Source organism: Dipodomys spectabilis, unplaced genomic scaffold, assembly GCF_019054845.1.
Source record: "Dipodomys spectabilis isolate Male_0828 unplaced genomic scaffold, ASM1905484v1 ptg000054l, whole genome shotgun sequence".
NCBI classification, from domain to species: Eukaryota; Metazoa; Chordata; class Mammalia; order Rodentia; family Heteromyidae; genus Dipodomys; species Dipodomys spectabilis.
This window is the reverse complement of record NW_024870731.1, coordinates 13,320,272-13,347,658: the sequence shown is the minus strand read 5'-3', so window position 1 is coordinate 13,347,658 and position 27,387 is coordinate 13,320,272. Positions and strand designations below refer to the sequence as shown.

At 38.1% G+C, this 27,387-nt stretch overlaps 1 protein-coding gene across 1 annotated transcript in view; it reads right to left on the bottom strand.

The window, feature by feature from the left end:
• Kcnh8 (potassium voltage-gated channel subfamily H member 8) overlaps window positions 1–27,387 on the bottom strand; it is a 394,585-nt gene that overhangs the window by 67,185 nt on the left and 300,013 nt on the right. The window contains exons 8-11 of the mRNA XM_042680104.1: window positions 25,637–25,834; window positions 12,977–13,176; window positions 11,396–11,645; window positions 5,672–5,886 (exon numbers count right to left, since the gene is read on the bottom strand). Of these exons, the coding sequence (XP_042536038.1) occupies window positions 5,672–5,886; window positions 11,396–11,645; window positions 12,977–13,176; window positions 25,637–25,834 (863 nt within the window). The remainder of the gene's footprint in view (window positions 1–5,671; window positions 5,887–11,395; window positions 11,646–12,976; window positions 13,177–25,636; window positions 25,835–27,387) is intronic.

Below are 27,387 nucleotides of genomic sequence, written 5' to 3'. Positions count from 1 at the left end.
TACATCACTTAAGGGAATAAAAAATGACAAGACAAAGGACAAAGAGTAAACCAATGCAACAGCAATGCTCACAAGATACCATGTTGGAAATGAACTTCATAACTTGGGGAGGAGTAGAGTTAAAACAGGGAGAGAAAGTGAGAGAAAATGAGGGAGGGGTAACACTGTTCAACAAGAAGTGCACTCAGTACCTTACTCATGTAACGATAACCCCTCTGACATACAATAAAATAAAATATTACTCAAAAAGAAAAGAAAAGAAAAATGATGAAAAAAGATAAATTAGATAAATCGAAAATCTCTGCATAGTAAGAGGGACAACAAAGGGAAGATTCAACCTTATAGGATATTTGCAAAGCATACATCTGACAGAGAGTCATACTCAAAACAGGTAAGGAACTCAGAAAATTCAATGGCAAAGAAACAACCTGATTTTATAATGTATAAAAGATCATATTGATATTCTTTTAAAAAAAAACAAAGATAGGAAAAGGAGTTTAACATTGTGAATAGTCAGGGAAACTCAGAATAAAACTACAGTGGCATACCAGCACACATCTTTTAGAATGGCTGTTATAAAAAGAAGAAAAGAATTGACAGCTGAGGATGTGGAGTGAAGGGACTGTAGATCAGTATTGTTGCCAACACTGCATGGTAGTTACGCACAAAACTAAAAATAGAATTGCCACATGATCCAGCAATTCCCCCACGGACTATAGATCCAACAGAATTGAAACCAGAATCAGTCTTAGATATTTACACTTCCCTATTCATGGCAGCTTGATTCACAGTAGCTAAGATATGCAATCAATTTATGTAACTATCAGCATATCTATGGATAGATAAAGAAAAACTGTATATACATACACTGGAATAGTATTCATTTTCCTAAAGGAGAAAACTCCTGTCATTTGTGACAATCTGTGTAAACCAGGAGGATATTAGGCCCAGTAAAAACAAACAAACAAAAAACTAGCACACAAAAACCAAACCCTGTTGGAGCTGTTGGCTAAAGGGTAGAAAATTTCAGTTAGGAGAAATATGTTTAAGAGATCTTGTATATCTATCATTAATAGGTAGCTACTATTACTATAGTATTGCACACTTGACAGTTGCTAGAAAAGTAGATGTTAAGTATTCTCATCTTCAGTAAATAATAACTAAGTGAGAAAACACAGACGTTAATTAGCTTAACTTACCCGTTTCACAATATGTACATATGGAACGTTACTTTTGCATTGCTGTGACAAGATGCCTGATATAAGCAAGTTAAAGGAGGAAGGATTAAAGGAGTGTGTGACAGAAGCTGTTCCGCCCTACTCACTAGACAGGTAGCAGAGAAGTAGAGAAGACTGAGATTTAGTACAATCTTCATGAGCATGCCCCGAGAAACCTACTTTTTGTACTGACCCCAGTGTTTCCATTACCTCCTCAAATAGCACCCCTATCTGAGGACCAAGTGTAAATGAGGCTGTGTGGGGCATTTCATATCCAAACCATGACCTTCCAGCCCTTACTCCCAAAGGCCCCTGTGTAGCTCATAATGCACAATGTATTCACCATCTCCAAGACTCCCCGCAGCCTTAGCAGTTCCCCCGACTTTCCAAAGTCTGAGTTTAAAATCTCTTCTAAGACTCAAAGCCAATTCTAAGCTGTGAGCGGTGTCAGATAAAGATCAGGTTGCATACTCCCAAATCACAATGGCTCAGAGAAACCATACTATCCAGGGGGGTAGATGTGGAGGTGGGAGGGAAGGGATGGTAGGGGAAACACAAAGGAGGAGGCAATAATGTTGGATAGGAAATACATGACCTTGCTTATGTAACTGTAACCCCTCTGTGCAGTATTTTTACAATAAAAAAACTTACAAAAAAAGAGAAATCATACTATTCCAAAAGGGAGGAATGGAGATATATGACGGTGGATCATGTCTGTATTCCTATTTACTCAGGAGACTGAGATCTGAACATCATAGTTCAAAGTCAGCCAGGGCAGAAAAGTCAATGAGACTCTTACTTCCATTTAAGCTCAAAAAAGCTGGAAGTGGAGCTTTGGTGCAAGTGGTAGAGCACCAGCTGAAAAAGAATAGGTTGGACCTGAAGGCAAGCCCTAGTATTGGCAACTTTCACCTGACTCAACAAAAGGTAGGAAACCAAATCAAGACTGAAACTCATACCTTCAGCCCCATATTTGACTACTGGGACCCATAGTGCTGCAACATGAGTTTCAGTGCACAACCCTGAACCGAAGACCTTGGTCATGAGCATCTACCTACTCCATTCTCTCTCATTTTTTCCAAATGATAATGGACTTTGAACTGGGGGCCTTGCATGCTTGTTAAGCAGAAGCTCTTACTGCTAAGTCACACCTCTAGCTCTGACTTTTTCTTCATTATTTTGGAGACAGAGTCTTGCTTTCTGCTCTGGCATGCGCCTGGGTGAAAATACATCTATGTTAGACTTGTTTGTAGTTAGGAGAACTGGCATGTTATCAAGCTCTTCATTGAGAAGGAGCTTCACAAAACATTCTTCTGCTCAGGCAGGTCCCAAACTGCAGCCCTTCCTGTTTCAACCCCCCCCCCCCCCCCCCCCCAAGTACCTAGGATTTACGATGCATCCTGCCTGGTGTATTACTCATTGCCTGTGATTGTCCTGAGAATACATGTTATATTTCTGGAATCTCTAATATCCTAGAGTCTCCATTTTAGCATGGGCTTCTTAGCCTTAAAGTATCACACACTGTACACCAAGGGACTCCTCGCGAAGAATCTAATTCTGCTACACATTACTCAAGCTTTCCATTGATGCCTCTATGACCCCACAATTCTTGTAACAAAGCTAGTATTGCATGACCAATGACAAGGTCGGTCATCAGCAATAGCTGGATCTCTGTGGACCATGATTATAGTGGCCTCTTAGTGCCTAGCGTCTGAACATAGGAAAACACTTCCCTGGGTTGCTGGACACAGGCAGAGTGTAGCATTCCCCTTCACAGGGGAATGTCTTTTATAGGATCTCACACAATTTTATACCCAGGAATCCTCAGTGGGTGGAGTTTGGCCATGTCCTGTGATGCCTTCTAGGCATTGTCCCTGTTGTTGTAGTGATTAGTATCTCTGAAGCTTAAAGACACTCCATTCTTGGCCACCTGCATGCTTTTATAAATCTTTCTGTTCTGCTTTGGGCTCCAGATTTTCACTATATGCCTGTCTAAAAGTAGTTAGCAATAACCATACCGTAGCCCTACTGCTTGCTTGTTTTAATTTCCTAAACAAATGAATCAGTCCACTATTGTGAATTGCAATTCATTCAAAATATCCAGAACATAGACAAAATGTAGATGAATTCTTTGTCAGAATGTAACAAAAAATTATATTAAGCAAAGCATGCCAGATCCAAAGAAACACAGACTGCGTGGTTTTCCTTATTTGTAACAACTAGAATATGTCTATGATATTCTTAGCAGAGGATCACAATACCTCAATAGAAATGTGCAAATGACCATATAAAATGAAGCTTATCAAAATTAACTCCAAGAAATGGAAACAAGAGGTTTTTTATAATGTACTGTTTGCAGTTCTTTCTTTCTTCTTTCTTTTTCTTTTGTTGTCACTGTTTTTGATTTCCATATCCTTTGTCTTGTATATTAGTTTATCCAATTTGTAGAAGGGAAGGGGAATCACAGAAATGGGGGACAAAGGGTGAACCAATGCAAGGATGATACTAGACACTATGTTGGAAGTGGACTTTACAACTTGTGGAGGGAGGGGGAGTGTGTGAGGGAAGTGGGAGACATTGAGGGAGGCGTAACATGGTTCAAAAAGAAATGTACTCATGACCTTATTATGTAACTGTAACCCCTCTGTACATCCCCTTTACAATAATAATAATAACAATAACAACAACAACAATAATAATAAAGAGTGCAATAGTCTCTAGTCCAATTTCCAGCCAATCCATCCTTCCTTTCTGATACAGCACAGATCTGGCTATTCCACGTGTGTGGACAGAACAGCATGTCAGTGAGTTTGTGTGGTGGACAAACTAGAGATTGGTCAAATCACTTACACAGGTGTGGCCTGCCTTCCTTCCTTCCTTCCTTCCTTCCTTCCTTCCTTTCTTCCTTCCTTCCTCCAGCTAGGTCCTACCTCCCAAAGCTGCCACAGCTTCCCCCAGGGAACAAAAAGCTGAAGACCACGAGTTGAAGATATGAGCCTGGTGGCTATGGGGGGAATATTTCAAACCATAGTCAAACATCATGTTGTACCCCATAAATAATAATAGAAAATGTAAAGATCCTTAAAATCCAAGCATCAAATGTGAAAAATTACAAGTTTTATCTAGTATTTTCCATTTTCCCACTGATATTGTTTCTCATTTCTTCTTCCTTTTTTGATTATTTCCTCATCCCCAGCTCACCTTTAGTCTTCAAATAAGTTGTTACTTTATGTTTTCATGGAGAGCACAAAGAACAATCTAGCTTTAAGTTTTAATCTATTTAAGTAATTATATGAAACTGGCTTCAAAAAGAGGCAATATATTTCATAGAAATTGTGTAGGTTTTAAGTCTGATACCTATGCTCAAACTCTGTCTCAGCCATCTACAAATTTGTATGATCACGCAGTACTCTGAACTCGGTTGTTTCTTCCATGGAAGTAGATTGATATTTAACCTTAAAGATTGTTTTAAGCAATAAATAAGACACTTTATATAGATAGAGGGCTTTATACATAACAGCCAATTCATTTTTATACCTTCTCTGTTTACTACCAAATGGAAAGATGTCCACACATAACTGATCGTCATGAATGGCATATCACCTAGGTATCTAACATTATTTTATATCTCCAACCAAAATGGAGCCATTTGAATTTTCTTCAATGTTAATTGCTACAATTGTCTACTCGGTTGGTCAAAACCACAGTTTCTTAAACCCCTTAAATATTGACTGTTGCAAGTATCAGGGACAAGCATTTGTTACCCAGTACTGTGCATGATTTTGCTCAACTTTCAACAATCATTCCTATTAAATCATTTGTCTCTGACATATTTAATGGAGTCATATTCATGATCAGCATAACCATAGAGCTGCACAGTAGCACATATTTTAACAGGAAATGTGTTTGTATAAACCAAAGCATGAAGCAAATATATAATTGCATAAAGTGCTCATTATGATTTCAGTGTGACAATTTTGGTTTTGAATTTTTTTGTGCTTATTTAGTCAGTTTAAGCTAGATAATTTTGGGAACAGTTTCTCTAAAAATCATTTGTTTTAAGGAAATTCATGTCAAACAATTTGAGTATTGAACAATTACAAATATGGCATACAGAACTATGCACTTTACCTTGAGATCTTTAACTCTTGGAGAAATCATACATCTCTAGGAAAATATTATAGTTATTGAAATTCAAATTAATTTTAAGCACATTAAATAAATCAAGAAAGAAGCTGAGTTAAGAGAAATCATGTACAAATAATTTTCCTAGAATGTTAGTGACAAACTCCCAGTTTGGCTTCTAGCTAATTCATCAGAGCCAGAGGCTGAATAATCACACCTTATATTAAAGGACTTTTAAAAGTGAGGTTATGGCATCTTTCTCTACTGTTGTCAATGATCTCCAGATTTCATGTTAACAGAGCTCAGCACTAATTAGAAATGAGACTTACATCACTCTCGTGACCTTCTCGAAGGTTATATGTGAGGTCGTGCTGAATGTCTTCCACGAATTTGTGAGCATATTCTGGGTAAAGGTCTAGCACTTCAAAGAGTCCTTTGAGGATGATGCACTGGAGATCGCAGTAAGTTAAAGCCTTCACATCTGCATTGGTCTTGATCACTTGGTCCTTAATTGATAGGTTTGCACCAATTAAATCTCCTTTCCCTAGAAATAATGAAAAAAAGACACCATTTTAAAGAAAACCAAGGTTAGGACCATAAATTTCTATTGACTTAAGGACTTCGTTTCTCTCAAATTACCCTGAAAAGAGAATAGTCTTTATCTCAGGCAGAATACTGAGATTGGGATTCAATAATCCTTTGTTGTGAAACAGAGCAGCACTCTCCTCCTACTTGTCAAAAGTATCTTATAATATTGCCAAAAGCCTTGAGTGGGTAAATCCATCCCTGGTTATGAATACTGGTCCAGGGCTGGAGGACTTAGCGGGAAGGGCCCGCAGGAATGTCTCTGGCAGGATTTGGTGAATGGTTTTGGCCGTTAATGTCACCTATCAACTGACATTGGTTAAGGGGAGTAATGACGACTTAGATTTTTCTTACTAGAATGTGGCTCTGTGTTACTGAATTATGACTGTTGAAAAGTGTGTTTATTATTTTGATTATAGTGTTTTAGACAACAGTGTAAGAGTGAACTTCAGCTTCTGAACATCCTCAGGTTTTTTATTTGCCTTTGATCATGTCTTTAAGACCAAAGAGTGATATGAAAAGAAAAACTCTCCATCCTTCTTCTCAAAGTCAAGAGAAGGGAAAACTCTTAGACATTACTGACTGTGAATCTTCTACATTAACATGCAAAATTAGCATGCAAAATACAGCTCATAGTCCTAATGCTCTGTAACAATAAAAAGCCCCATTTTTTCCATCAAAATAAATAATAAATAAATAAGTAAAATAGTAAATAAGTAAAATAATAAAAGCTATGGGCTCTTAACATGGGCCACCACAGAAACTGAGATCTGACTCTATTGTTTAGAACATGATCCATGCCTCATCCAACACCCAGCATGCTTGATTGCTTTTTGTTTGCAATCCATCTGCCTACCAGCCTAAGGCTAAAATTCACCTGCCAAGGAATGATCTTGCTTGAGATTGTTGCCTGAATAATATTAGGCAATCTGTTTCAATCTTTAAGATCATTAAATTGATTTACTCAGTTTAACAGGAAACTGAGCATCATCAGATGTGCTAAGAAAAGGCTCATTTCAACCTTGGGCTTAATTTAGACAAAGTCATTGCTTCATTCAGCAGCCATGTGAAAAATATATAAAAATAAACACCCATTTAATTTTTATATAAACTCAGGTTACCAGCTGAAATCATGTGACTAAGTTCACAGAGGGCTCTGCCACTAGATTTCCCTTATGTCAACAAAGTAGGAGTTTCTTTTGCCTGTTCATCCATAGCATCACACCTAGGCCTTACTTTTTATGATTGTTATTGTTATTATTATTAATTATTTTGGTAGTATTGGGTGTTGAACTCAGGGCCTCACACTTGGTAAGCAAATGCTCAGCCACTTGAGTGATGCCTCCAATCCCTTTTTAGGATGGTTAGTTTTGAGATAGAGTGGTTATATCCTGGCTGGCTTGGGATATGTGTGTGTGTGTGCGTGTGCGTGTGTGTTTTGAATACTATACATTTTCACATCTGTACATTTGAAAAGAAATTAGTGGAATGAAGTATCCTATACAATGAACATGTACATTGTCTATTAGACAAATGTGTCTAGAAGAACCTCAACTTCATTATACTTCCATATTTTTGGATTGCCAGGGGATGGCTCTTTCAGGCACAATGATCGTAACCAACACATTTTGGTACCTTAGAAAGAATTTCAGTGTATGTAGTCATTCAGTGAATCTTTATGTAACATGACTTTTGTGTCCTGGACATTAGGTTGAATCTTGGCAATCAAGTACTAGGAAATACCAGCATGGTCCTCACCTGTAGCTATTTTATAGTCTTGCTGATTTCTCACTGTCAAGAATTAGAATCATTTTTTTAAAATTGTGAAAATACTGTATAGAGGGATTACAATTACATGGGCAAGATAATGAGTACATTTCTTATCAAGTATTGTAGCCTCCTCCTTTGTTTCTCCTTCCCATCCCTTCCCATCTTCCACCCCCCTCTACCTACCCTTACCCCAGGCCAAAGTTGTAAAGTTCGTTTTTTTGACATAACGACCTGTACATCTAATTCTTGCAATGGGTCCACTTGTATCCCTATTTAAACAATTTGTTTTTTCCTTTCCCCTCCACAAATTATACCAACATCAAATACAGTGAAAGCAGAGGTTATACCGTGGGGGAGGGATATACAAAGCAACAAAGAAATAATCTTATAAATATGTTAGAAACAATCACATGAAAGAAAAATATTTGAATACTTATCTTGGGGTTCATTTCCCTAACATCAACTTATCTGACCTTTTCTGCTTGACTCAGACATATACTAGTTATTGCAAATAAGGGAAACCATGGGACCTATGTTTCTTTGGGCCTGGCTTACTTCACTTAATATAATTTTTTCCAAGTCTTTCCATTTCCTAACAAATGGGGCCATGTCATTCTTTCTGATGGAGGCATAGAATTCCATTGTGTATATATATTACATTTTCTTGATCCATTCATCTACTGAGGGCATCTAGGTTGGTTCCATATCTTAGCTATGGTAAATAATGCTACAATAAACATAGCTGTGCTGGTAGCCTTAGTATGGTCTTGTTTGTGATCATTCAGGTACATGCCCAAAAGTGGGATTGCTGGGTCATAGGGGAGCTCTATGTGGAGTCTTTTGAGGAACCTCCATACTGCTTTCCAAAGTGGTTGAACAAGTTTACGCTCCCACGAGAAGGTTCCCTTCTGTCCACATCCCCTCCAGCATCTGTTGTTATTAGAGTTCTTGATTATAGCCATTCTAACTGGGTTGAGGTGGTATCTCAAAGTTGTTTTGATTTGCATTTCTGTTATGGCTAGGGAAGTTGAGCATTTTTTCATGTGTCTATTGGCCATCCTAAGAATTAGAATCTTGAGCTAAGTTACTTCATTACTCTGGCTCTCAGTGTCCTTATTTCTCTAAGAAGTGACAGGTTTCTACCACCTCTTAAGGTCACAGTTTTTACAACTATTGTGCCATTGAGAAATAAAAAGATAGTAGGATGCTTCTGTAGACCATCAGGTTGGAGTTAGAACCAAATTTAGTCAATGTGCATCATCTGTGAGGACTCCATTTAGCAATTGTCATTTAAATGACAAAATGACAACTGAGAATTCGGTGGAAAACCACAATCATTCAGACATGAAATGAAGGTACATAAAGCAAATTATATGCTTATAATTAAGTCCTACCCCTGTGGCAACTATTTCTCCAGATATCAATATTCATGTGTTGACTGAAAATAGAGTTGCTTGAGGAAGTTCATGGTTTGACAGCTTTTCATTGATGCTACTCCCTTATAACATTTTTCTATGTTAATTCATTTCATTGGCAGAGTGAACATGTGGATCAAATGTTAAGCTGTGCTTATATTGATCAAAGTCAGGTTGGATTAAAATTTCCTTCTCATATTACCATAGAGAGGTAGAATACACAATTTTATTTTGAAACAATGTTAAACACAAAAAGAAAATATCAATGCTTTATCTTTATTAGAGTTTAGCTTCAATACCACACACCAGTGTTTAAAATGGCCGTGTGGTAATTCTGCACTTTGATCACTTGAATATATACATGTTTAAGGGAGGGAAGTGAAAATATTAGTCATGAAAATCACAATTCATGGAAGAACATTAAGCCACAAACAAAGTAACAATGGAGTATACCTTTCAGCTATAAGTGATTTTTTTTTTCAGTGAAAAGAAATCTAAATTTAGATATCTTTTACAGTCACAATGAAGTCTCTGAATGTACCTTTTTGCTTTGGTGTCACGGAGATGCCTTCATATACCATTGCCTAAATCATTACTGGTTACCACATTTTATTGGGTGTTTGTTTTGGTTTTGGTTTTGGTTTTTGGCCAGTCCTGGGGTTTGAACTCAGGGCCTGGACACTGTTCCTGAGTCTCTTTGTGCTCAGGGCTAGTGCTCTACCACTTGAGCCACAGTGCCACTTCCAGCTTTTTCCAAGTGGTTTACTGGAAATAAGAGACTCACAGACTTTTCTGCCTGGGCTGGCTTTGAACCACGCTCCTCAGATCTTAGCCTCCTGAGTAGCAGCTAGGATTACAGGCACGAGCACTGGCATCTGGCTGTTAACCACATTTAAAATGAACTATGAAGCTGGCTGCTAGTGGCTTACACTTGTAATCCTAGCCACTCACAGGGGTTAGGCCTGTCTGGATAGACAAATATGAGCAACTCTTATCTCCCATTAAGTGGAGGAATGGTTCAATTGCTAGAGCAGCAACCGTGAATGAAAAAGCTAGGGGACCAGTAGCCAGGTCTTGAGTTCAAGTCTCAATACTGGCATGAAAAAAAAAGGCACTGTGATTAGGATAAGGTCCACATTAATCTATTTTTAAGTAGTTCACTATTTTTAATTACATGTATCAACCCATAGGTTATGAAAAATGGCCAGAAGCCTCTCAAAAGCCGGCAATGTCAATAGGCAGGCTATAAAAGTTACATTCATCCTAAGGAAATGCACAGGAAAATATAATCAAAAGTTAAGCTTCCAAAACAAATCAGAAATAATGGTCAATTCTAACTTAGAGTCACAGAATGATGGCATAAGTGGCCTTTAACTTTGCCAACTTGAGAGAAGGCTGGGCGAGTATTGAATTTCCTCTTTTGACACTCTGTATATACTATACTTGAGTCAATGAAAATATGTATTTAAGCATATGCCTGTATGTGTGTTTATATAGGAGGTTATATTTTGGGTCTAAGATCCACATATGAGAAGAAATATATGTCACAAAGGTAACGATTTTAGTACCTGTTTTACCCACCAGCTTTCAATAGGTATTATTTGAATATATCAGCATATGAGTAGATTTTTTTTCTTAAAGAAGTGGTTAGAAGTTTTCCTACATTAGCCTTACTGACCATCTTTTGTCAGATGCCCTTTAAATTCTAATGAAGAATAATTATGTCTTAATATTTATGGGACCAAATTTTCACCATTATGAGTTTTCTTTCAGGAACTACAAAGAGCCCATAGTTACTTTGACAATGTTAGTTAATGACTATAATGAGAGTCTGCTCTTAAAGTACAGCCATTCTTGTTCTATTTTTAGTGCAGATAAAACTTAATTTGGGTTCTGTGAACTGATTCTTCGCAAAAATACAAAAGTGCTATCTTAAGATTTTACCAGGAGGCAATATAAATGATAAATGATTTGACTTTAAGGATCGAAGAGAACTGAATTCTTTTTCTTACTATCTGATTTGGGCAAGTCCACTAATGTACTATTTATTCATTTGTAAGATAAGGGTACTATTAATACTACTGGTTATTTTCTAAAAGCCCATACTAATAGGTTGTATGTACCATTTAGGGGAATTAAACCTGTCTGAACAATAGTCTTGGTTTATAGGATCATGTGTAATTTTCCTACTCTTGCTGGCTGGTCCCCATCCCACCCCAATTGACCTCCTCACATTCATACTTTAGAGTAAAATTTCAGAGATGTTTTTCGGTGGAGACGTACCAAGAATGGCCAGCACCATGCTGTCCTTAAGAACCTCCATGGAGCCCGAGCATACGAAGTAGATGGCCTGCAAAGCATCCCCTTGACGCAGCAGATATTCGCCCGGAGCACAGAATGAGGTCTTGATGTGCAGAGACAGAGACCGGAGGCAGCCTCGGCTGGCACATTCAAACAGGGACAACTGTAATATCTCCTTGTTCAAATGCATGGTGATGTCAGAACGGAGCTCATCAGGAAAGTCTTTCAACAGCTGCCAGAGGAGGAAACAAAGTTGGAGTTAAGTATGATCATTTTACAAGACAACAAGGAATTCTTCTTAGTGTGTGGTCAAGCAGGTCACAGAAGAAGAAATCTATCCATCCATGTACAATCCTGAAGAGATTTTCTTTTTCAGTGACTGTGACTCTAATTTTGTGCCATGAAATAATCATCTGATAATAAATCTGCAGAAGTAAAAAAAAAATTAAAGTTTCATGGGAGGATAACCTTGGTTTGTATCTGTCAAGGACTCTTATTCAGGATAGAAGCTATGGGATTTGGACCTACTGGTGTTTCCTCTAGCACCATGATCATATGAAGAGAGGAGAAACTAAATCACCATTCTTAAAACATGGGATATTGGTTTGTGGGTAGGTTGCAGAAAGGCTGGATGATTTACATCTTACCTGTATCACAGTGATGGCGTGGGGTGTTATTGTTAGGTGTCAGAAAACACTTTTCTAGAATTTTATTTTATTTTTACTTTTTGTCAGTCGTGGGGCTTGAACTCTGGGCCTGGACGCTGTCCCTGGGTGGTAGGTTATCGCTCTACCACTTGAGCCACAGAGCCACTTCTGGTTTGCTGGTGGTTTATTAGTGATGAGAGTTTCACAGACTTTCCTGCCCTGGCTGGCTTTGAACCGTAATCTTCAGATCTCAGCTTTCTGAGTAGCTAGAATTACAGGCATGAGCCACCGACACCCAGCTCTAGAATTTTATTTTTTAAACTTTATTGGTTCTAATAGGAACTTTATGTTGATTAATATAATTATCCAAAATCCACCATTAAACTATTATAAGAAGTACTTGCTTCAAAAAGGGATAATGAGAATGAAAAGAGATCTGACTGACCACAGGAGTAAATTAATACAAATTTCTGGTCAATTTATCTAAAGTGGCATTGTGAAAATGGAGACTCAAGAAAATGGATTGTGTTTCATGCTGGATTAAAGATTAGGAAACTAAAGAAGTTAGCAAGGTGCAGGTGGCTCATCCCTGTAACCCTAGCTACTCAAGAGGCTGAGATCTGAGGATCATGGTTTAAAGCCAGCCTAGGCATAGTTTCTTAGCTCCAATGAGACTCTAAACATCTATTAATCACTAAAAAGGTGAGACTCAAATGGTAGAGTACTAGCTTTGAGCACAAAAGCTCAAAGACAGCCCCCAGGCTCTGAGTTCAAGCCCCAGGACTGATACACAAAAAAGAAAGATATTGGCAGGTTTTTTTTTTTCTTTACCTGGTTCCTACATTAGAGTTTTTGGCTTTTACCTTAGAATATGTGCTTTCTGTCTGTAAATGGCAATGTAAGAAACAGACATTACCTCATTGGAATCTATTCCATTGTTGACTGACCAGGTTGTTTGAAAATACTCCAGCATCCGCTGCTTGAGCTGCTGGGGCAGGTGATGGACACGGATGAAGTCTTTCAGATCCTTGGTTCTGGTATGATAGAGTGACCACCGGGAGTACATCCTCTGTATGATTGCTGTCACATTTCCAAACACCAAGGCATGCATCAAGGCTAGAGGGAACATCACCACATATAACATGTAAGAAATAGCACGGATGCCGCTCTTTACCCACACCCCACACATGTATATTCTATGTATATTAGAACACAGCAGAATGGGCTTAGGTGACCAGTTGGTATACTATTTGAGTATGAGCACTTAGGCTACAGAGTACATCATAAAGCAGTCATTTTGCTCTCACCTGACTTGAAACATTCTAAATACAATTTAAAAGCAATACTATATGTTGGGCACTGGTGGCTTAAACCTGTAATCCTAATCTCAGGAGGCTGAGATTTGAGGGTTGCTGTTTGAAGCCTGCCTGGGCAGGTAAGGCTGTGAGACTCTTATTTCCAATGAACGAATAAAAACCTAGATGTGGAGCAGTGGCTCAAGTGATAGAATCCTAACCTTGAGCAAAAGAGCTCAGGGACAGCACCCAGACCCCCTGAATTCAAGCCCCAGGACACACACACACACACACACACACACACACACACACACACACACACACAAATAATATACAAAACAGAGCACATTGTCTCACATCTGCTGGCAGCTGCTGGCTGTCATTCTGGAAGGAAAAAATTTTATTTATTTGTTTATTTATTTACTACTGAGACTTGAACTCAGGATCCATGGGCTTTCACTTGGCTTTAGCTCAAGTCTAAAAGTTGTGGAGCTATATAGTTCAACTTGTTTTTTTGAGGAGGGAGGAGGTGGTTAATTGGAGATAACAAGTCTCTTGGACTTTCTTGCTTGGGCTAGCTTGGAACTGAGACACTCAAATCTCTATCTCTTGAGTAGCAAGTATTAAAGGTGTGAGCCACTAGTGCCCAGCTAATAAGATTTTATTTTGATCTCCATTCATACCAGTATTGTTTTAAAGTTGTATATAATCTAACAGTTGTATAATAGTTATACAATTACTTCAACAGTTTTGTCGAATAAGCTATGAATTTATAGTTTTATAATTATTTTATGGTACTAACAGATAGGTTATTTTAAGATGGTAATTACAGATAGGTTTATTTTAAAAATGTAAACCTATCATAATTAATAGACTTTTGCAGAGGTTTTTAGGGGCTGGGAAGGTGGCTCAGTGGTAGAGCGCTTGCCTTGCAGAGGTTTTTAGTTTCACCTCCCACATGTCATCTTTTTAAATTTGATTTTAGGACTGGGATATAGCTAAGTGCTAGAGCATTTGCCTAGCATGTACAGGAGCATGGGTTCCATCCCTAGGGCTGCAAAAGTAAATAAGTTTTAGAGTATTCTTAGTAATATGTGTAGTTATTTTACTCCAAATATGGATGGAATTGTTAGAAATTAGTCTGAAGCTAAAATGAATACAGCTTCAATCTTTAATCCTACCCCAGCTATGCAGTCCCTTTAAAGGAGACGATAGAAAATTCTAGGTCATTCAAGGCCTGGAATGCACAGAGAAACCAGACATTCTGTGTAGTCATTGTTGAAATCTGTGGAATAGGCAGCATAGGGCATATATTTGCAATTCCAGGTTCAGTGAGATTTGTGAGTCAGATGGTATGGATAAATATCCTACCATTCACTGAGGCTTGTCATTCTTAAACACATCACCAGAGTGTTATGAGGGAAGAGACTGTTTACCAGAATTTGGGAGTGGATGGGTAGTATGGATAGGTATTTCTTCTAGAGAAAAGTAGAGCTAAAGGATGGATCTCACTTTCAGGAAGGAACTACTCTGGGGAAGAGCTGTAACCTAAAGCCTGGAAGACCAGGTAAGATTTTGCCCTCCATAATCACTAGCAGAATGAGCTGGAACAGTTTATGCAGATGCTGGAAAATGACCCAAATAGTCATGGACTTGGCTAGGGCTGAAACGGAAAGAAGTAGAGAGCCAGGGGGTACTTATATTTATTACTCTAAGTGATAACCAGATTTTAGGCCCTCTCTTGATCCTGGGGCAGGATTGGCCAAGAGATAAGAAGTTCAAGGATTACCTGTTCCAGTAGTTTTTGGCTAAAGAACTTTTATTGGTGAGGTGTTGAGGTTTGAACTCAGGGCCTTGCTCTTACCAGGAAGGTGCTCTCACACTTGAGACATGATCCCAGTAATAGTTTTTGCTTTAAGAAGAGACTGAATGTTTAATGGTACATGTGCTATGATCTATCAACTGTGTTAAAACGTACTTGGCATTAAAATGGACATATTAGTGCAAATGTGTCAACAGGTTATTTCATTTACCTTCTGGATATTTCAGGGAAGCTCAATTCAATTCTGTTTTGCTTTGTTTTTCTTATTTTACCAGAAATGATCAAACACCACTTATATAAATTCCATTTTAATCCAATATTGGAATTAAAATTATCTAACATATTCTATAACATAATTTCTCTTCGAAATAATGGCTATTGTGCCTATAAAGGCAGGCTTTACAAGAGAAATTAATATTCTGAAAATTTTACTAGCATGGAATGCAGTTAAGGGTCTATACACAAGAGGTCGTATAATGTTGCCAAGAAGATCAAATATGACTAGATTTGAATTCTTGTTGTGTGAATTTATCAAGTTATATACAATAGGCTGGCCTTATTTGTAGATTTTTGATCAAGTGCTGTCAACAATACTAATAGATAAAAAAGAAATATCGGTCGGCACCGGTGGCTTACGTCTGTAATCCTAGCTACTCAGGAGACTGAGATCTGAGGATTGCCCTCTGAAGCCAGCCCAGGTAGGAAAGTCCGTAAGACTCTTATCTCCAATTAACTACCAGAAAACCAGAAGTGGTGCTGTGGCTCAAGTGGTAGAACACTTGCCTTGAGATGAAGAGCTGAGGGACAGGACCCAGGCCCAGAGTTCAAGCCCCACGACTGACCAAATAAATCAATCAATAAATCTCAAAAACAAAAATTTTAGTTCCTGCCTGCATTACACGGCTTGGTGGTAAGCCGCTCTTGGCAGTTCTGTGTCATCGTCAGTATGTCAGTATGTTTAAATCTTGACGTGATCTTCTGAATGTTTTCCCTAGCCTCAATTTTGTGAAGCTTTGCTTCTCAAATACCCTGTCTTGCAAGGTAAAACGTGAATGTGCTTCATTCAAGCAATGGAGTGAAAATTTCAGTTTTGTTGAAAGGAAGCATGTTTTTAGTGGAAGTTGAGTGATGTTATGAGGGAAAATGAATCAAGCATCCACATCCTCAGTACAACATGAAACTGCATCCTGAGTATGCATGATTTTCCTCAATGGCAGCATTCTGGGAACCACACACCTACAGATGCCAAGGTAGCAAGGTTCTACTGCAATCTCATCACATGGACTAATTTTACTTATATATCTTAAAGGGACATGCTAGTATCTTACTCATACGACTGTTTTGATATTCAAACTCTGTGTATGTGTGTGTGTATGAGTGTTTGAAATGTTTGACACAATCCATGGAGTAACACTTGGGGAAAAGACTATGATTTAATTTTTTCTTTTTCATATTTCAACTAGTTAAGATCTCAGTGGAAATAAATTCTTGGTAAAAAGAACTAAAGATATATTCAATTAGTACATGCTACATACTAGTACATGTACAAATACATTGCTAACTGGTGTTCAAGTATAGTTTCCCAGACAGTCAAAAGTATCCCAAGGAGAGAAAAAAAAATATATATATATATACACACACACATATATATATACATATATATACACACACAGACACACACACATATCTTTATATATATATATATATATATATATATATATATCTTAGTAATTTAAAGTTGCCTGGTTCTTTGTGGATTCTAACTAGAGTATCATTCTTCTGTTCGGTTTTACAAGCACAATCCTGATGCTACTTCAATATTTTTATTTGGAAGAGGAAACCTCTTTTTATGAAAAACACTCACCAGAGAAAAGAATTGATTTGACTCCAAGTCAAAGAAATTAAATACCAATTTCAGACTGTGTTAATGTGCTTTTGGAAGCCCTACCATCTTTAACAGTATGTAATAGTCTTTTCATGGAGATTAAAATGAGTACTGAGAACAATTTTATTTCATTTATTTGAACACTGGTTTCCTTAATTATTTGTATGATTTTCACTTTGCTTCGCTTAATTATAATGTGTAAAGCACTTAAAGTAAGAGAAGTAATATGTTCAGATCATTTAGCACCTTAATTGTACATTATCAATAAAATGAATTACTGGATTAATTGTAGCATTCATAAGTGGTGTTGTAAAGTACCAGTCTATGTCTGAGTCACCATAATTTCAAAGTCTTATTTCAGCATAAGAATCTACTTCTAATTTAAAGAGTTATTTTATAAACTGACTCTCATAGGATTTCTTTTATTTTTCGAAGTTATTATGGCCTTTCTGTCACTGATTTTCATTTTTTCCTTGGCAAAGAGTATATGTAACTGTCAGGCCCAATCATTCTATCTGCTGTGAAAGTTTGACTTGAGAACTTCTGTATCCAGGTCACTTTAGAAATTATCACTCACTTTCCCTTCATTCCTGGCAAAATTGATGTATCTAATTCCCAAGTGCTAGACCTGCTGAGTGTGTGGGAGGCTCTTTTCCTTCATGTGGGAGTTTTGCATAAAATGCTTTTTTTGGTGAAATCTCATCTCAGTATCAGGTCTTTGAAGCAAACTTAACCATTGAGAGCTCTAAGAAAGAAGGCAGATACCACATGAAAAAGAGCATCTCTGTAAGATTTTCTGGATTGTATCTTCCCTTTCCCTTCTCCTTTCCATCTCTGTTTTCTTTTCTGGATGTGGGTATAACATCATTGCTGATTTCTTTAACCAACTATTTTGCTATGACTTCAGACTCTCCGCATAGGCTAGTTTCTCCTGATATAAATGGACACCAGAGCTCAGGTGTGGGGTAATCTTAGAAGCCTTTTTCCCTCTTCCCACTGGAAACTTTTCCATTTTTGTTATATCAGGTGGTAGAATACAAATGGCAGAGGAAACAAAGTAAGAATGGTTTCTCAGGGATGAATTTAAATATCAGAGCAAAGGCATCTTAAAGAGGGTATGAATTTATAGACAGTGTAGCTCATATGAGTCCAATAATATTATGTCAGCTGGTATGTGTAAGGTCGGTAGACCCAAGGCAGGATTCTGTCAGTTGGGGCAAACTCCTTAGAGGACTATATGCAGTCTCTACTAAATACAATAGAAGACCATTTCAGTCAGGAGAAAAAGTTCTCAATATATTTTGTTTGATAGCATAAAGGATGTCTGTCTGTCTGTCTATCTATCTGTCATCTAAAAAGCTTGTATGTGTAAGAACACTGAAAATGTTATCTTCCACTGATGGAATTATGTGTAATTTTTGCATACATAAGTATTTTCTCAATATGTATTACAAGAGGAAAAATGTGTAAAGAGAAACCATTATCTGGTTAAATGTCTTCTCTATTGCTCAGATGTGAACTCCCAAAAAGGTTGAATTTTATTCATTTGTTTCCCAAGCGTCTATCACAGTTGATATATGTGTCATAACTATTTATGGAACTAAAATGAACCCTTAGTAGCTTGACATTGTCTTTTAAAAGTTTTATAATAGTAAGCCAGTAGTATAGAAAATTTAAAACGAACAGTTCAGCTTCAAACACATTGGTCCACCTCCAGCCCTCTTCCCAGTCTTCAAAATGATGTATTTCAGATCTTCTTGTGGTTATTGCCAACATTTTAGATAACATGATTTTCCTGTAGTTGCTTGACTCATTACTATTAACACACACGTAAATCAACCTGGTATGATAGGCAAAAATCTGTCTATTACTTTGTTTCTCATTGTTCATGTAATGTTATTTGTTATGAATTTACAAGGTCAAATCAGTGTCAAAGAGCCACTTAGAGAAAGCTATGCAAATACTAAGTGAGATTTCTCATAGAAAGCACAGATAGGGCATCACCTCCCAAAGGAATAACCAGATCACAAATAGCATCCCAGAAGGCTCCCCCATTTTCCAGTCAAGAAAGTCCAGACAAGAAAGTCCATGAAACTCTTATCTTCAATAAACCACTAGAAAACCTGAAGTGGCACTGTGGCTCAAGTGGTAGAGATCTGCCCTTGAGCTGAAGAGCTGAGGTACAGTGCCCAGGCCCAGAGTTCAAGCCCCACAACTGACAAAAAAAAAGGGAGAGAGAGAGAGAGAGAGATTGTTCACTTATTCGCATACTGTACACTTCTCTGTTGAGTAATTTTCTTACAGATTATAGCTTATTTATTACCCTATCAATGAGCTTCTTTTTTATTTATTTTTTGGTGCCGGTCCTGGGGCTTGAAGTCAGGGCCTGCACATTGTCCCTGAGCTTCTTTGCTTGCTCAAAGCTAGCACTCTACCACTTGAGCCACAGCTCCACTTCTGTCTTTTTTGTGTGTGTGTGGGGGGGGGTAGTTTAGTGTAAATAAGAGTTTCACAGACTTCCTGTCTGGGCTGACTTAGAATCATGATCCTCAGATCTCAGCCTCCTGAGTAACTAGATTACAGGCGTGAGGCACTAGTGTCCAGCTTGATGGGCATTCTTTAACTGATTACATTCTTCTATTAACTGGACATTTCCTGTTTGGTATTCTTAAAATAATTCTTCTATAGGCATCTATATATACACTTTTTCATATATATAGATTTGCATTTCCATTGATTATAAACTCAGAAGTGGAACTGTTGGGTCAGAAATAGAGGTATACCAATTGCTTATTGCATAGGACTATAATGAAGCCTATCAACATGAATTCCAAGATATGGAATAAGGGGTTCTTATTATGTCCTGTATGTAGTTTTTTGTTTTCTTTTTAATTTCTCTTAGTTTTACGTACCTTGTGTCTTGTATATAACATTAATTGATACGTGGAAGTGAAAGGGAATCACAGAAACATCAGGACAATGGATGGACCAATGAAACATTGATACTCATTTGATACTATGTGGGATAAGAACCTTACAACTTGTTGGGGAGGGGACTAGAGAGTGGTAAGCGGGAGAAAATGAAGGATGGTGTAACCATGATTAAAAAGAAATGTACTATTACTTTACTTACGTAACTGTAACCCCTTTGCTCATCACCTTTTCAATAAAAACAAAAATTTTTAAAAAGAAATAGACATACGTTCAGATTTGGCAGATGTTGGCAAAAATCACGGCATCAATTTAATTGACACAGCCATTAACAGTACAGGAGAAATCAAAGGTTTTAATAGCCTCACAAACATAGAGGGTTTCCAGTGTTTTTAAATATATCATTCTGTTAAGCATATAATGGTACCGAATATCATCTTCTTCTATGTTTATTCATGTATTAAAAGATTCATTTTTTGAAGTGCTTTTGCAAGGTTTTGTCCTTTTTTTGGGGGGGGGGAAGGTGGAATTCCCTATGAGTAATTCCTCTTTTCCTCTCCCCTTCCTTCTCCTTTTCTTCCTCCTCCTCCCCCTCTTCTTCCTCCTCTTCCTGTCATTCCTTTTCTTCTTCCTGATCTTCCTCATCTTCCTTGTCCTCCTTTTCTTCTTCCTCCTCCACTTCTCTCTCTTCCTCCTCCTCTTCCTCTTTCTCTTCTCCCTCCTCCCTCTTCCAGGGCTGTGTGCTTGCTAGTCAGGTGCTCTACTACCTAAGCATGTCTCTAGTAACTTCTTTAAATACACTAGATAAGTTAAACAAATGTTTGTGAATGTAACTGCCTATCCTGTGGTTAGACTTGCCTTGCTTTTAATATTGTCTTTGATAAAGGGAACTTCTCCAGTTCAACTGCTCATTCTTTTACTTTATGGCTAGGGCATTTGGACTGTACTTCCGTAATCTTTGCTTATCCCACGGTTAAGAAGATATTTTTTTTTGAAAGATTCTCAATTGCTGTTGTCTAGTTTTAGATATCTTTCTCCCATTTTAGTACTCTTCATATTTCATAATTACAGGTATTTATATGGAAGCTCTATAGCATCCTAAAATGGATTTTTAATAGATAAAAGATAAATCCTGTATAATCTCTAAGGAAACTTGGAGGAAGAGTATGTTCTAGAGTACTCCCGGATTGGTCCACTCAGTGTGTTTCTACATATTTATCGTCACAGACTTCTTTGTGCCTTTGACCTAGGTAATTATCTAGGGTTTAAGCAGTCCTGTTGTCTTTTAATACTGATGTCCACTACTGCATCTCTACCAATGGAGCCTTCATAATCCCTATGTGAGAATTTCTAATATGATTCTCTAGACTTGAGTCCATGGTAAAAAATACACTTTAAAAATGTCCCTTTAGGACTTGGATGTGGCTTAGCAGCAGAGTGCTGGTCTTGTATACATGAAGCCCTGGGTTTGATTCCCCAGTACCACATAAACAGAAAAGGCTGGAAGTGATGCTATGGCTCAAGTGGTAGAGTGCTAGCCTTGTGCAAAAGAAGCCCAGGGACAGTGCCCAGGCCTTGAGTTCAAGCCCCAAGACTGGCAAAAAGAAAGAACAAAAGGTGTCCCTTTATAGCCAGGTGCTGGTGGCTCATGCCTGTGATCTTAGCTACTCAGGAGGCTGACATCTGTGGATCCTGGTTTGAAGCCACCCCAGGCAGGAAAGTCTGTGAGACTCTTATCTCCAACTAACCACTCAAAAAATGAAAATGGTGCTGTGGCTCAAGTAGTAGAGGGGAGAGCACTAGCCTTTACCACAAAGAAGCTCAGGAATAGCACCTAGGCCCTGAATTCAAGCCCCACAATGGACACACACGGACACACACACACACACACACACACACACACACGTCCCTTTATAAACAAAATTGTGAGCTAGGCAATGGTAGCTCATGTTTGTAATCCTGGCTCAGGATCTAGCTTATTTAGAAGTGATGTCAGCTCAGAAGGCTGAGATCAGAAGATTACAGTTGAAAGCCAACCTGGACAGAACAGACTGTGAGACTCTGATTTCCAATTTACCAGAAGAAAACTGGAAGTGGATGTGTAGCTGAAGTGATTGAGTGCCAGCCTTGAGCAAAAATGCCAAGTAAGAGTAGGAGGCCCCAGTATTGGCCACACACATACAGACACAGACACATATACACATACACATATTGCTAACATATAACAAATTGGATTTGCAAGAATTTTGCCAGGTCTTAGAGAGTCTTTTTTTTTTTCTTTTATCGGTTGTGGGGCTTGAACTCTGGGCCTGAACACTGTCCCTGAACTCTTCAGCTCAAGGCAAGCACTCTACTACTTGAGTCACAGCACCACTTACTTCTGGTTTTCTGGTGGTTAACTGAAGATAAAAGTCTCATGGATTTTTCTGTCCGGGTTGTCTTTGAACTGCGATCCTCAGCTCTCAGCCTCCTGAATAGCTATGATTACAGGTGTGAGCCACCGATGCTCAGCGAGCCTTACCTTTTAAACTCAGTCTTCCTCTGCTTCCTGACACATTTACCTTGGTATATTAGTATCTCTGTCTTACAGTGTTATTAAAATTAAATAAACAAAGTGCTCAGTATTGTGAGTTTTTATAATTACTTCTCAGTGTTATTAATATTAAGTTGCAGGCAGCATTTCTCCTGGCCTTGGTTAATGTTTCACAATAATACAGAATTAATTCCCTTATAAACACAAATTTTAGAAAGCCTTAATAAATTCAAGTTACTAAGATGCCATTTGGCCCTCAAAAGCAAGTATTTTCTAAGCACTGCTCAAACCACCTAAAGAGTCCATGCCATCAACAAATGAACACTTACATTGCACCAGGAAATTTGCTCCATAAATACTGAACAAAGAACTGGCAAAGAGACATTATCAGATCATATCTTACTTCTTTTGGCCTTGTGACCAGAATAGCCCTTCCCATCATGATCGTCAGGAAACAGTCTGCCTTAACACTTCCTGATCAAGGTCCACTCACCACTCACTAGGGTAGCTGGATCAATAGAGAAAAATCTCAATTATCTAACAGATTGCTCAAATACCAGATTGCTGGGCTTATGCCTATTTGAAGCAATTTGAGCATTTCACCAAATTTCCATCAGGAATAGGGAAAAAAAAACATGGGCAAATATTAAATGAGTATAGATTGCATTTATTTGCAAAATACAGGCCCTTCAGGAGAGTGGAAATTATGTAAGTCATAATATTGGATATGTAACAGCCATCACAGGGTCTGGCACATTGTAGCTCTTCAGAAAACAAGAGTTCCTGTTCTCAGCTCTTTGGACTCTTACTGCTAGCTCAGCATCAGCCAAGAGCCTGTTAAAATTGCTACAATCCCAGCTTGCTACTTTAGCAACTGTGTTGCAGCTCTGACTTTCCAAGAAATTGTATGGGTCCTGGCACTCCTTTCTTTCACTACTTCTTAATGTTCATCTACCATTTATAAGCTTCTTTTTTTTTTTTTATTGTGAGAATACCGTAGAGGGGGTTACAATTGCATGGGCAAGATAACGAATACATTTCTTATCAAGCATTGTTGCCTCCTCTTTGTTTCCCCTTCCCATCCCTTCCCATACTCCCCCTTCCCCCCACCAGATCCTTCCACCCCCAGAGTTGTAAAGTTCGTTTTTGGAAATAACGACTTGTACTTGTACATCTCATTGTTGCAATGGGTCCACCTGTATCCCTAGTTAAAAGATTTGTTTTTTTTTTCCCTTCCCCTCCACAAATTATACCAACATCAAATACAGTGAAAGCAGTGGTTATACGGTGGGGGAGGGACAAAGCAACAAAGAAATCATCTTAGCATTTATAAGTTTCTTGAGGGAATGTTTGTTTTTATACTTTGATCTCTCAGTGGGTGCCAGAGGACACATTGCTTAAGTCCTACACATGGCTCCCACTATACAAGCCATCCCTTATTATAAGGTTCAAAACTCCAAGTAGTGTCTTGGATTTAGGCCACTAAGAGCATCTGGGGGGATAGCCTTAGGGAGTAGGAATCGTGAGGGCATAAAATACTAATAGAACTCTGGTCTATTAGAAAAATGCTTATTCAATCCAGGCAGATGTCCACATCGACTCCTACTTTAAGATGGTAGTCTTGAAATTCAGTAGATGCCCTCTATACCTTGAGTTCAAATTCTGACATGTTTACTTACAGGCCAAGTGGTTTTGGAATCATTTCTTTCATCTCTCAAGCTTGAGAAGAGTCATTTAAAAACATTATAGGTAACAATATTTTCAGTTCTGTATCAGTTAGAAGGTTCAGAAAAACAAAAATATTCTAAATATTTCAACATTGGGGATTTTTATGGAGAATGCATTTCTCTGATGTTTTGGAGGGCTGATGAGCACAAAGGGAACACAGACATAAAATGGACATAATAACTAAGAAAGTGCTCCCCTTAAGTGTGGAAATCAGACATAGGTGCCCAGAGGAAGAGTTGTGAGAACCCTCGAGAAGCCAGAGTTTTGACATTGGCATTGGTACTCCCAAAGAGAGGAAAAGATCTCTCAGGATGAAGGGCGGGCCCCAGAAGCTTGCCAGTTTTTCTCTTTTTTTCTTTCCTGCCAATCTCCCTCTGGTGCCACCTACTGGCAGAAGTAAGTAAAGTCAGCTAGCAAAGAAGAACGGTTTGTAGAGTCAAATACCAACATTTCAAAGCAAGTATAGAAGAGTAGGTTTAGAGCTCAGAGAAAATATCACCATAACCTGTTTGTTAAATGGGACAATAATAATGTCAGGTTCATAAACTTGTATTCAGAATTACTTATTGAACTGGGTACTGATGACTGCTGTAATCCTAGTTAGGAGGCTGAGATATGAGGATCACTGTTCAAAACAAAGCCAGCATCAGCAAAGCTCATGAAACTCTTATCTTCAGTTAACCAGCAAAAGGCTGAGAGTGGCCCTGTGGCTCAAGTGGTAGCATACCAGTCTTGAGTGAAAAGGCTAAATAAAAAGCATGAGGCCCTGTGTTCAAATCACAGTACATATCCTCTCTCTTTCTCTGTCTCTGTCTCTGTCTCTCTCTCTCTCACACACACACAGAATTATTATGGTATTGGGTTAAATCATTAGTACAGAGAATAGAGTATAAAATGAATTCATAATTATTATTTATAATTCACTGGAGTTTTTAGTCTTTAATTTTACTTTGACTTTTAACCAAATGAAATACTGAATATCCTCAACTTATTACACTACTATTAATAAAACTTGATAATGCTTACCTATTTGGGACTCTAAAATACAGTTTTAAATATATCCTTGCAATTCAGACAGAGGTAACTCACAATCACAGGAGGTAAACACTATGTTAAGGAAACAAAGGGCTTGCCCTTTGAAAATCAACTATCAGGTGTTTATTCATCTGCCCAGAAAAAGAAATGGAACTCATTAACATCCAGGGCTTTCATTGCTAATCTATACACACATTAAAATGCTTGTCACTGGTTTCCTAATTAGTGCTTTTAGAGACTTCCCATGTCAACCAATTTGGCTCCATTGTGTTTTAGGGCAGAGCACACAGAACAGCAAGTTTGGCAGGCTCCAGTTCCTTTCCTGGGTATGAAAGACGTTCCCTTACCACCAATGAGCATGGTGCATATGGAGAAGATCTTCTCGGCATCTGTGTTGGCGGAGACGTTCCCAAAGCCAACACTGGTGAGGCTGCTCAGGGTGAAGTACAGGGCAGCAATGTAGGCGCTGCGGATGGATGGGCCACCCAGGGTGTTGTTCCCATAGTATGGAGACTCCAGTCTCTTTCCCAACTCATGGAGCCAACCTGAAATGGAGGAAAGATTGCAACATTAGAACAGTTAATGTCCAGAATTAGCACACGTGGGTAATGATAAAGGAACATTTACAGATGTCATCATTTCTTCAAGGGAAAGAAGGAAGAGAGTTCAAAAGAAATCAAAAGCCAGGTACTCTATATTGTTGCTATGAACACAAAAACATCACTCTTAGGCAGGCTGTCTTCAGTATTACACAGAAGAGCCAAGTAAGCCTTTGAGACTGGATTGGTGGTTAAAGCAATTTGTGATCACCCCAACATGAGGAGTCAATGGAAGACATTGAAACAGGGGATGCTTGCTGCTTTCAGTCACTGGGAGTGAAATACACACTAGGCCCATTAAGCTAGTCTCCATTGACATTTTAAGAAACACAACAGTTGAGTGGTATTTTCATGTTATCTCTTGCAATGTTAGGGATAGAATCCAGGGCCTTGCTAATGTCTGGCAAGTGCCTACCAGTAGGCTACATCCCCAGTCTAATAGGCATTTAAAAACCCTACATGATACCTGGGTGCTGGTGGCTCACTCCTGTAATCCTCAGCTACTCAGGAAGCTGAGATCTGAGGATCAGGGTTTGAAGCCAGCCCAAGCAGGAAAGTCTGTGAGACTCATCTCCAATTAACCACCAGAAAATGGGAGTGGTGCTGTGGTTCAAGTGATAGAGCACTCACCTTGAGTTGAAGAGCTGAGGGACAGGGACCAGGCCCAGAGTTCAAGCCCCACGACCAATAAAAAAAAACCCTCCATGATAAATATCAACAACATCAATAACCTTCAAATAGGTAAGACAGTCCCTATTTCCATTCTGTAAAGCCCTTCTCCATGTTGTTGATTTGGACTGACATCTAGTTACCTTATAAGTGTTACCTAATCATTCAGGAGTCCTTTCTGTAACCTCATTCCTCATTTAGAGTGAATGTAAGGTGGGGGGGAGGGGCTTATAAAAGATACTATAATAGATAGCATTAGGTACTATTATAGTAATAGATACCATGATAGAACTGGATAACCCTTAAAACAGTTGTATGATACCCATATGCAAACATGTCCAATTTTTATTTAAATAAATGTTTCAAATATGACTAGTTTATTGTATATTAGTTATACCATCATATATTTATTTTTAAAAATCTATATTCATAGAGATGGAAGCATAGCTAATGTATTATCAAAAACAATGGCATTACTTAGCAAAGAAACACAACACAAAGAACACTTTAAGATCCTTCAGCAGAAATGTTTACCTATTAACCTGTGATATCTTAAAATTACAGTATGTAATATATATGCATGTAATATATATGTAAGGCTCATGCCACCTTTATAGTGGATATTCTTCACAAGCCACTTTCTTAGTGGTTTGTGAATAATATACACTATATATCCATATATAATATATATCCATACATTCTTTCATTTAATAGCTGCCAGGCACAGATAGCCATTTCTTTTTTTATATAATTTTAAAAAATCTTTAAGTAGTCATACAAAGGAGTTTCAATTAAGCACATCAGTTTATTGTACAATGCAACTTGAACAG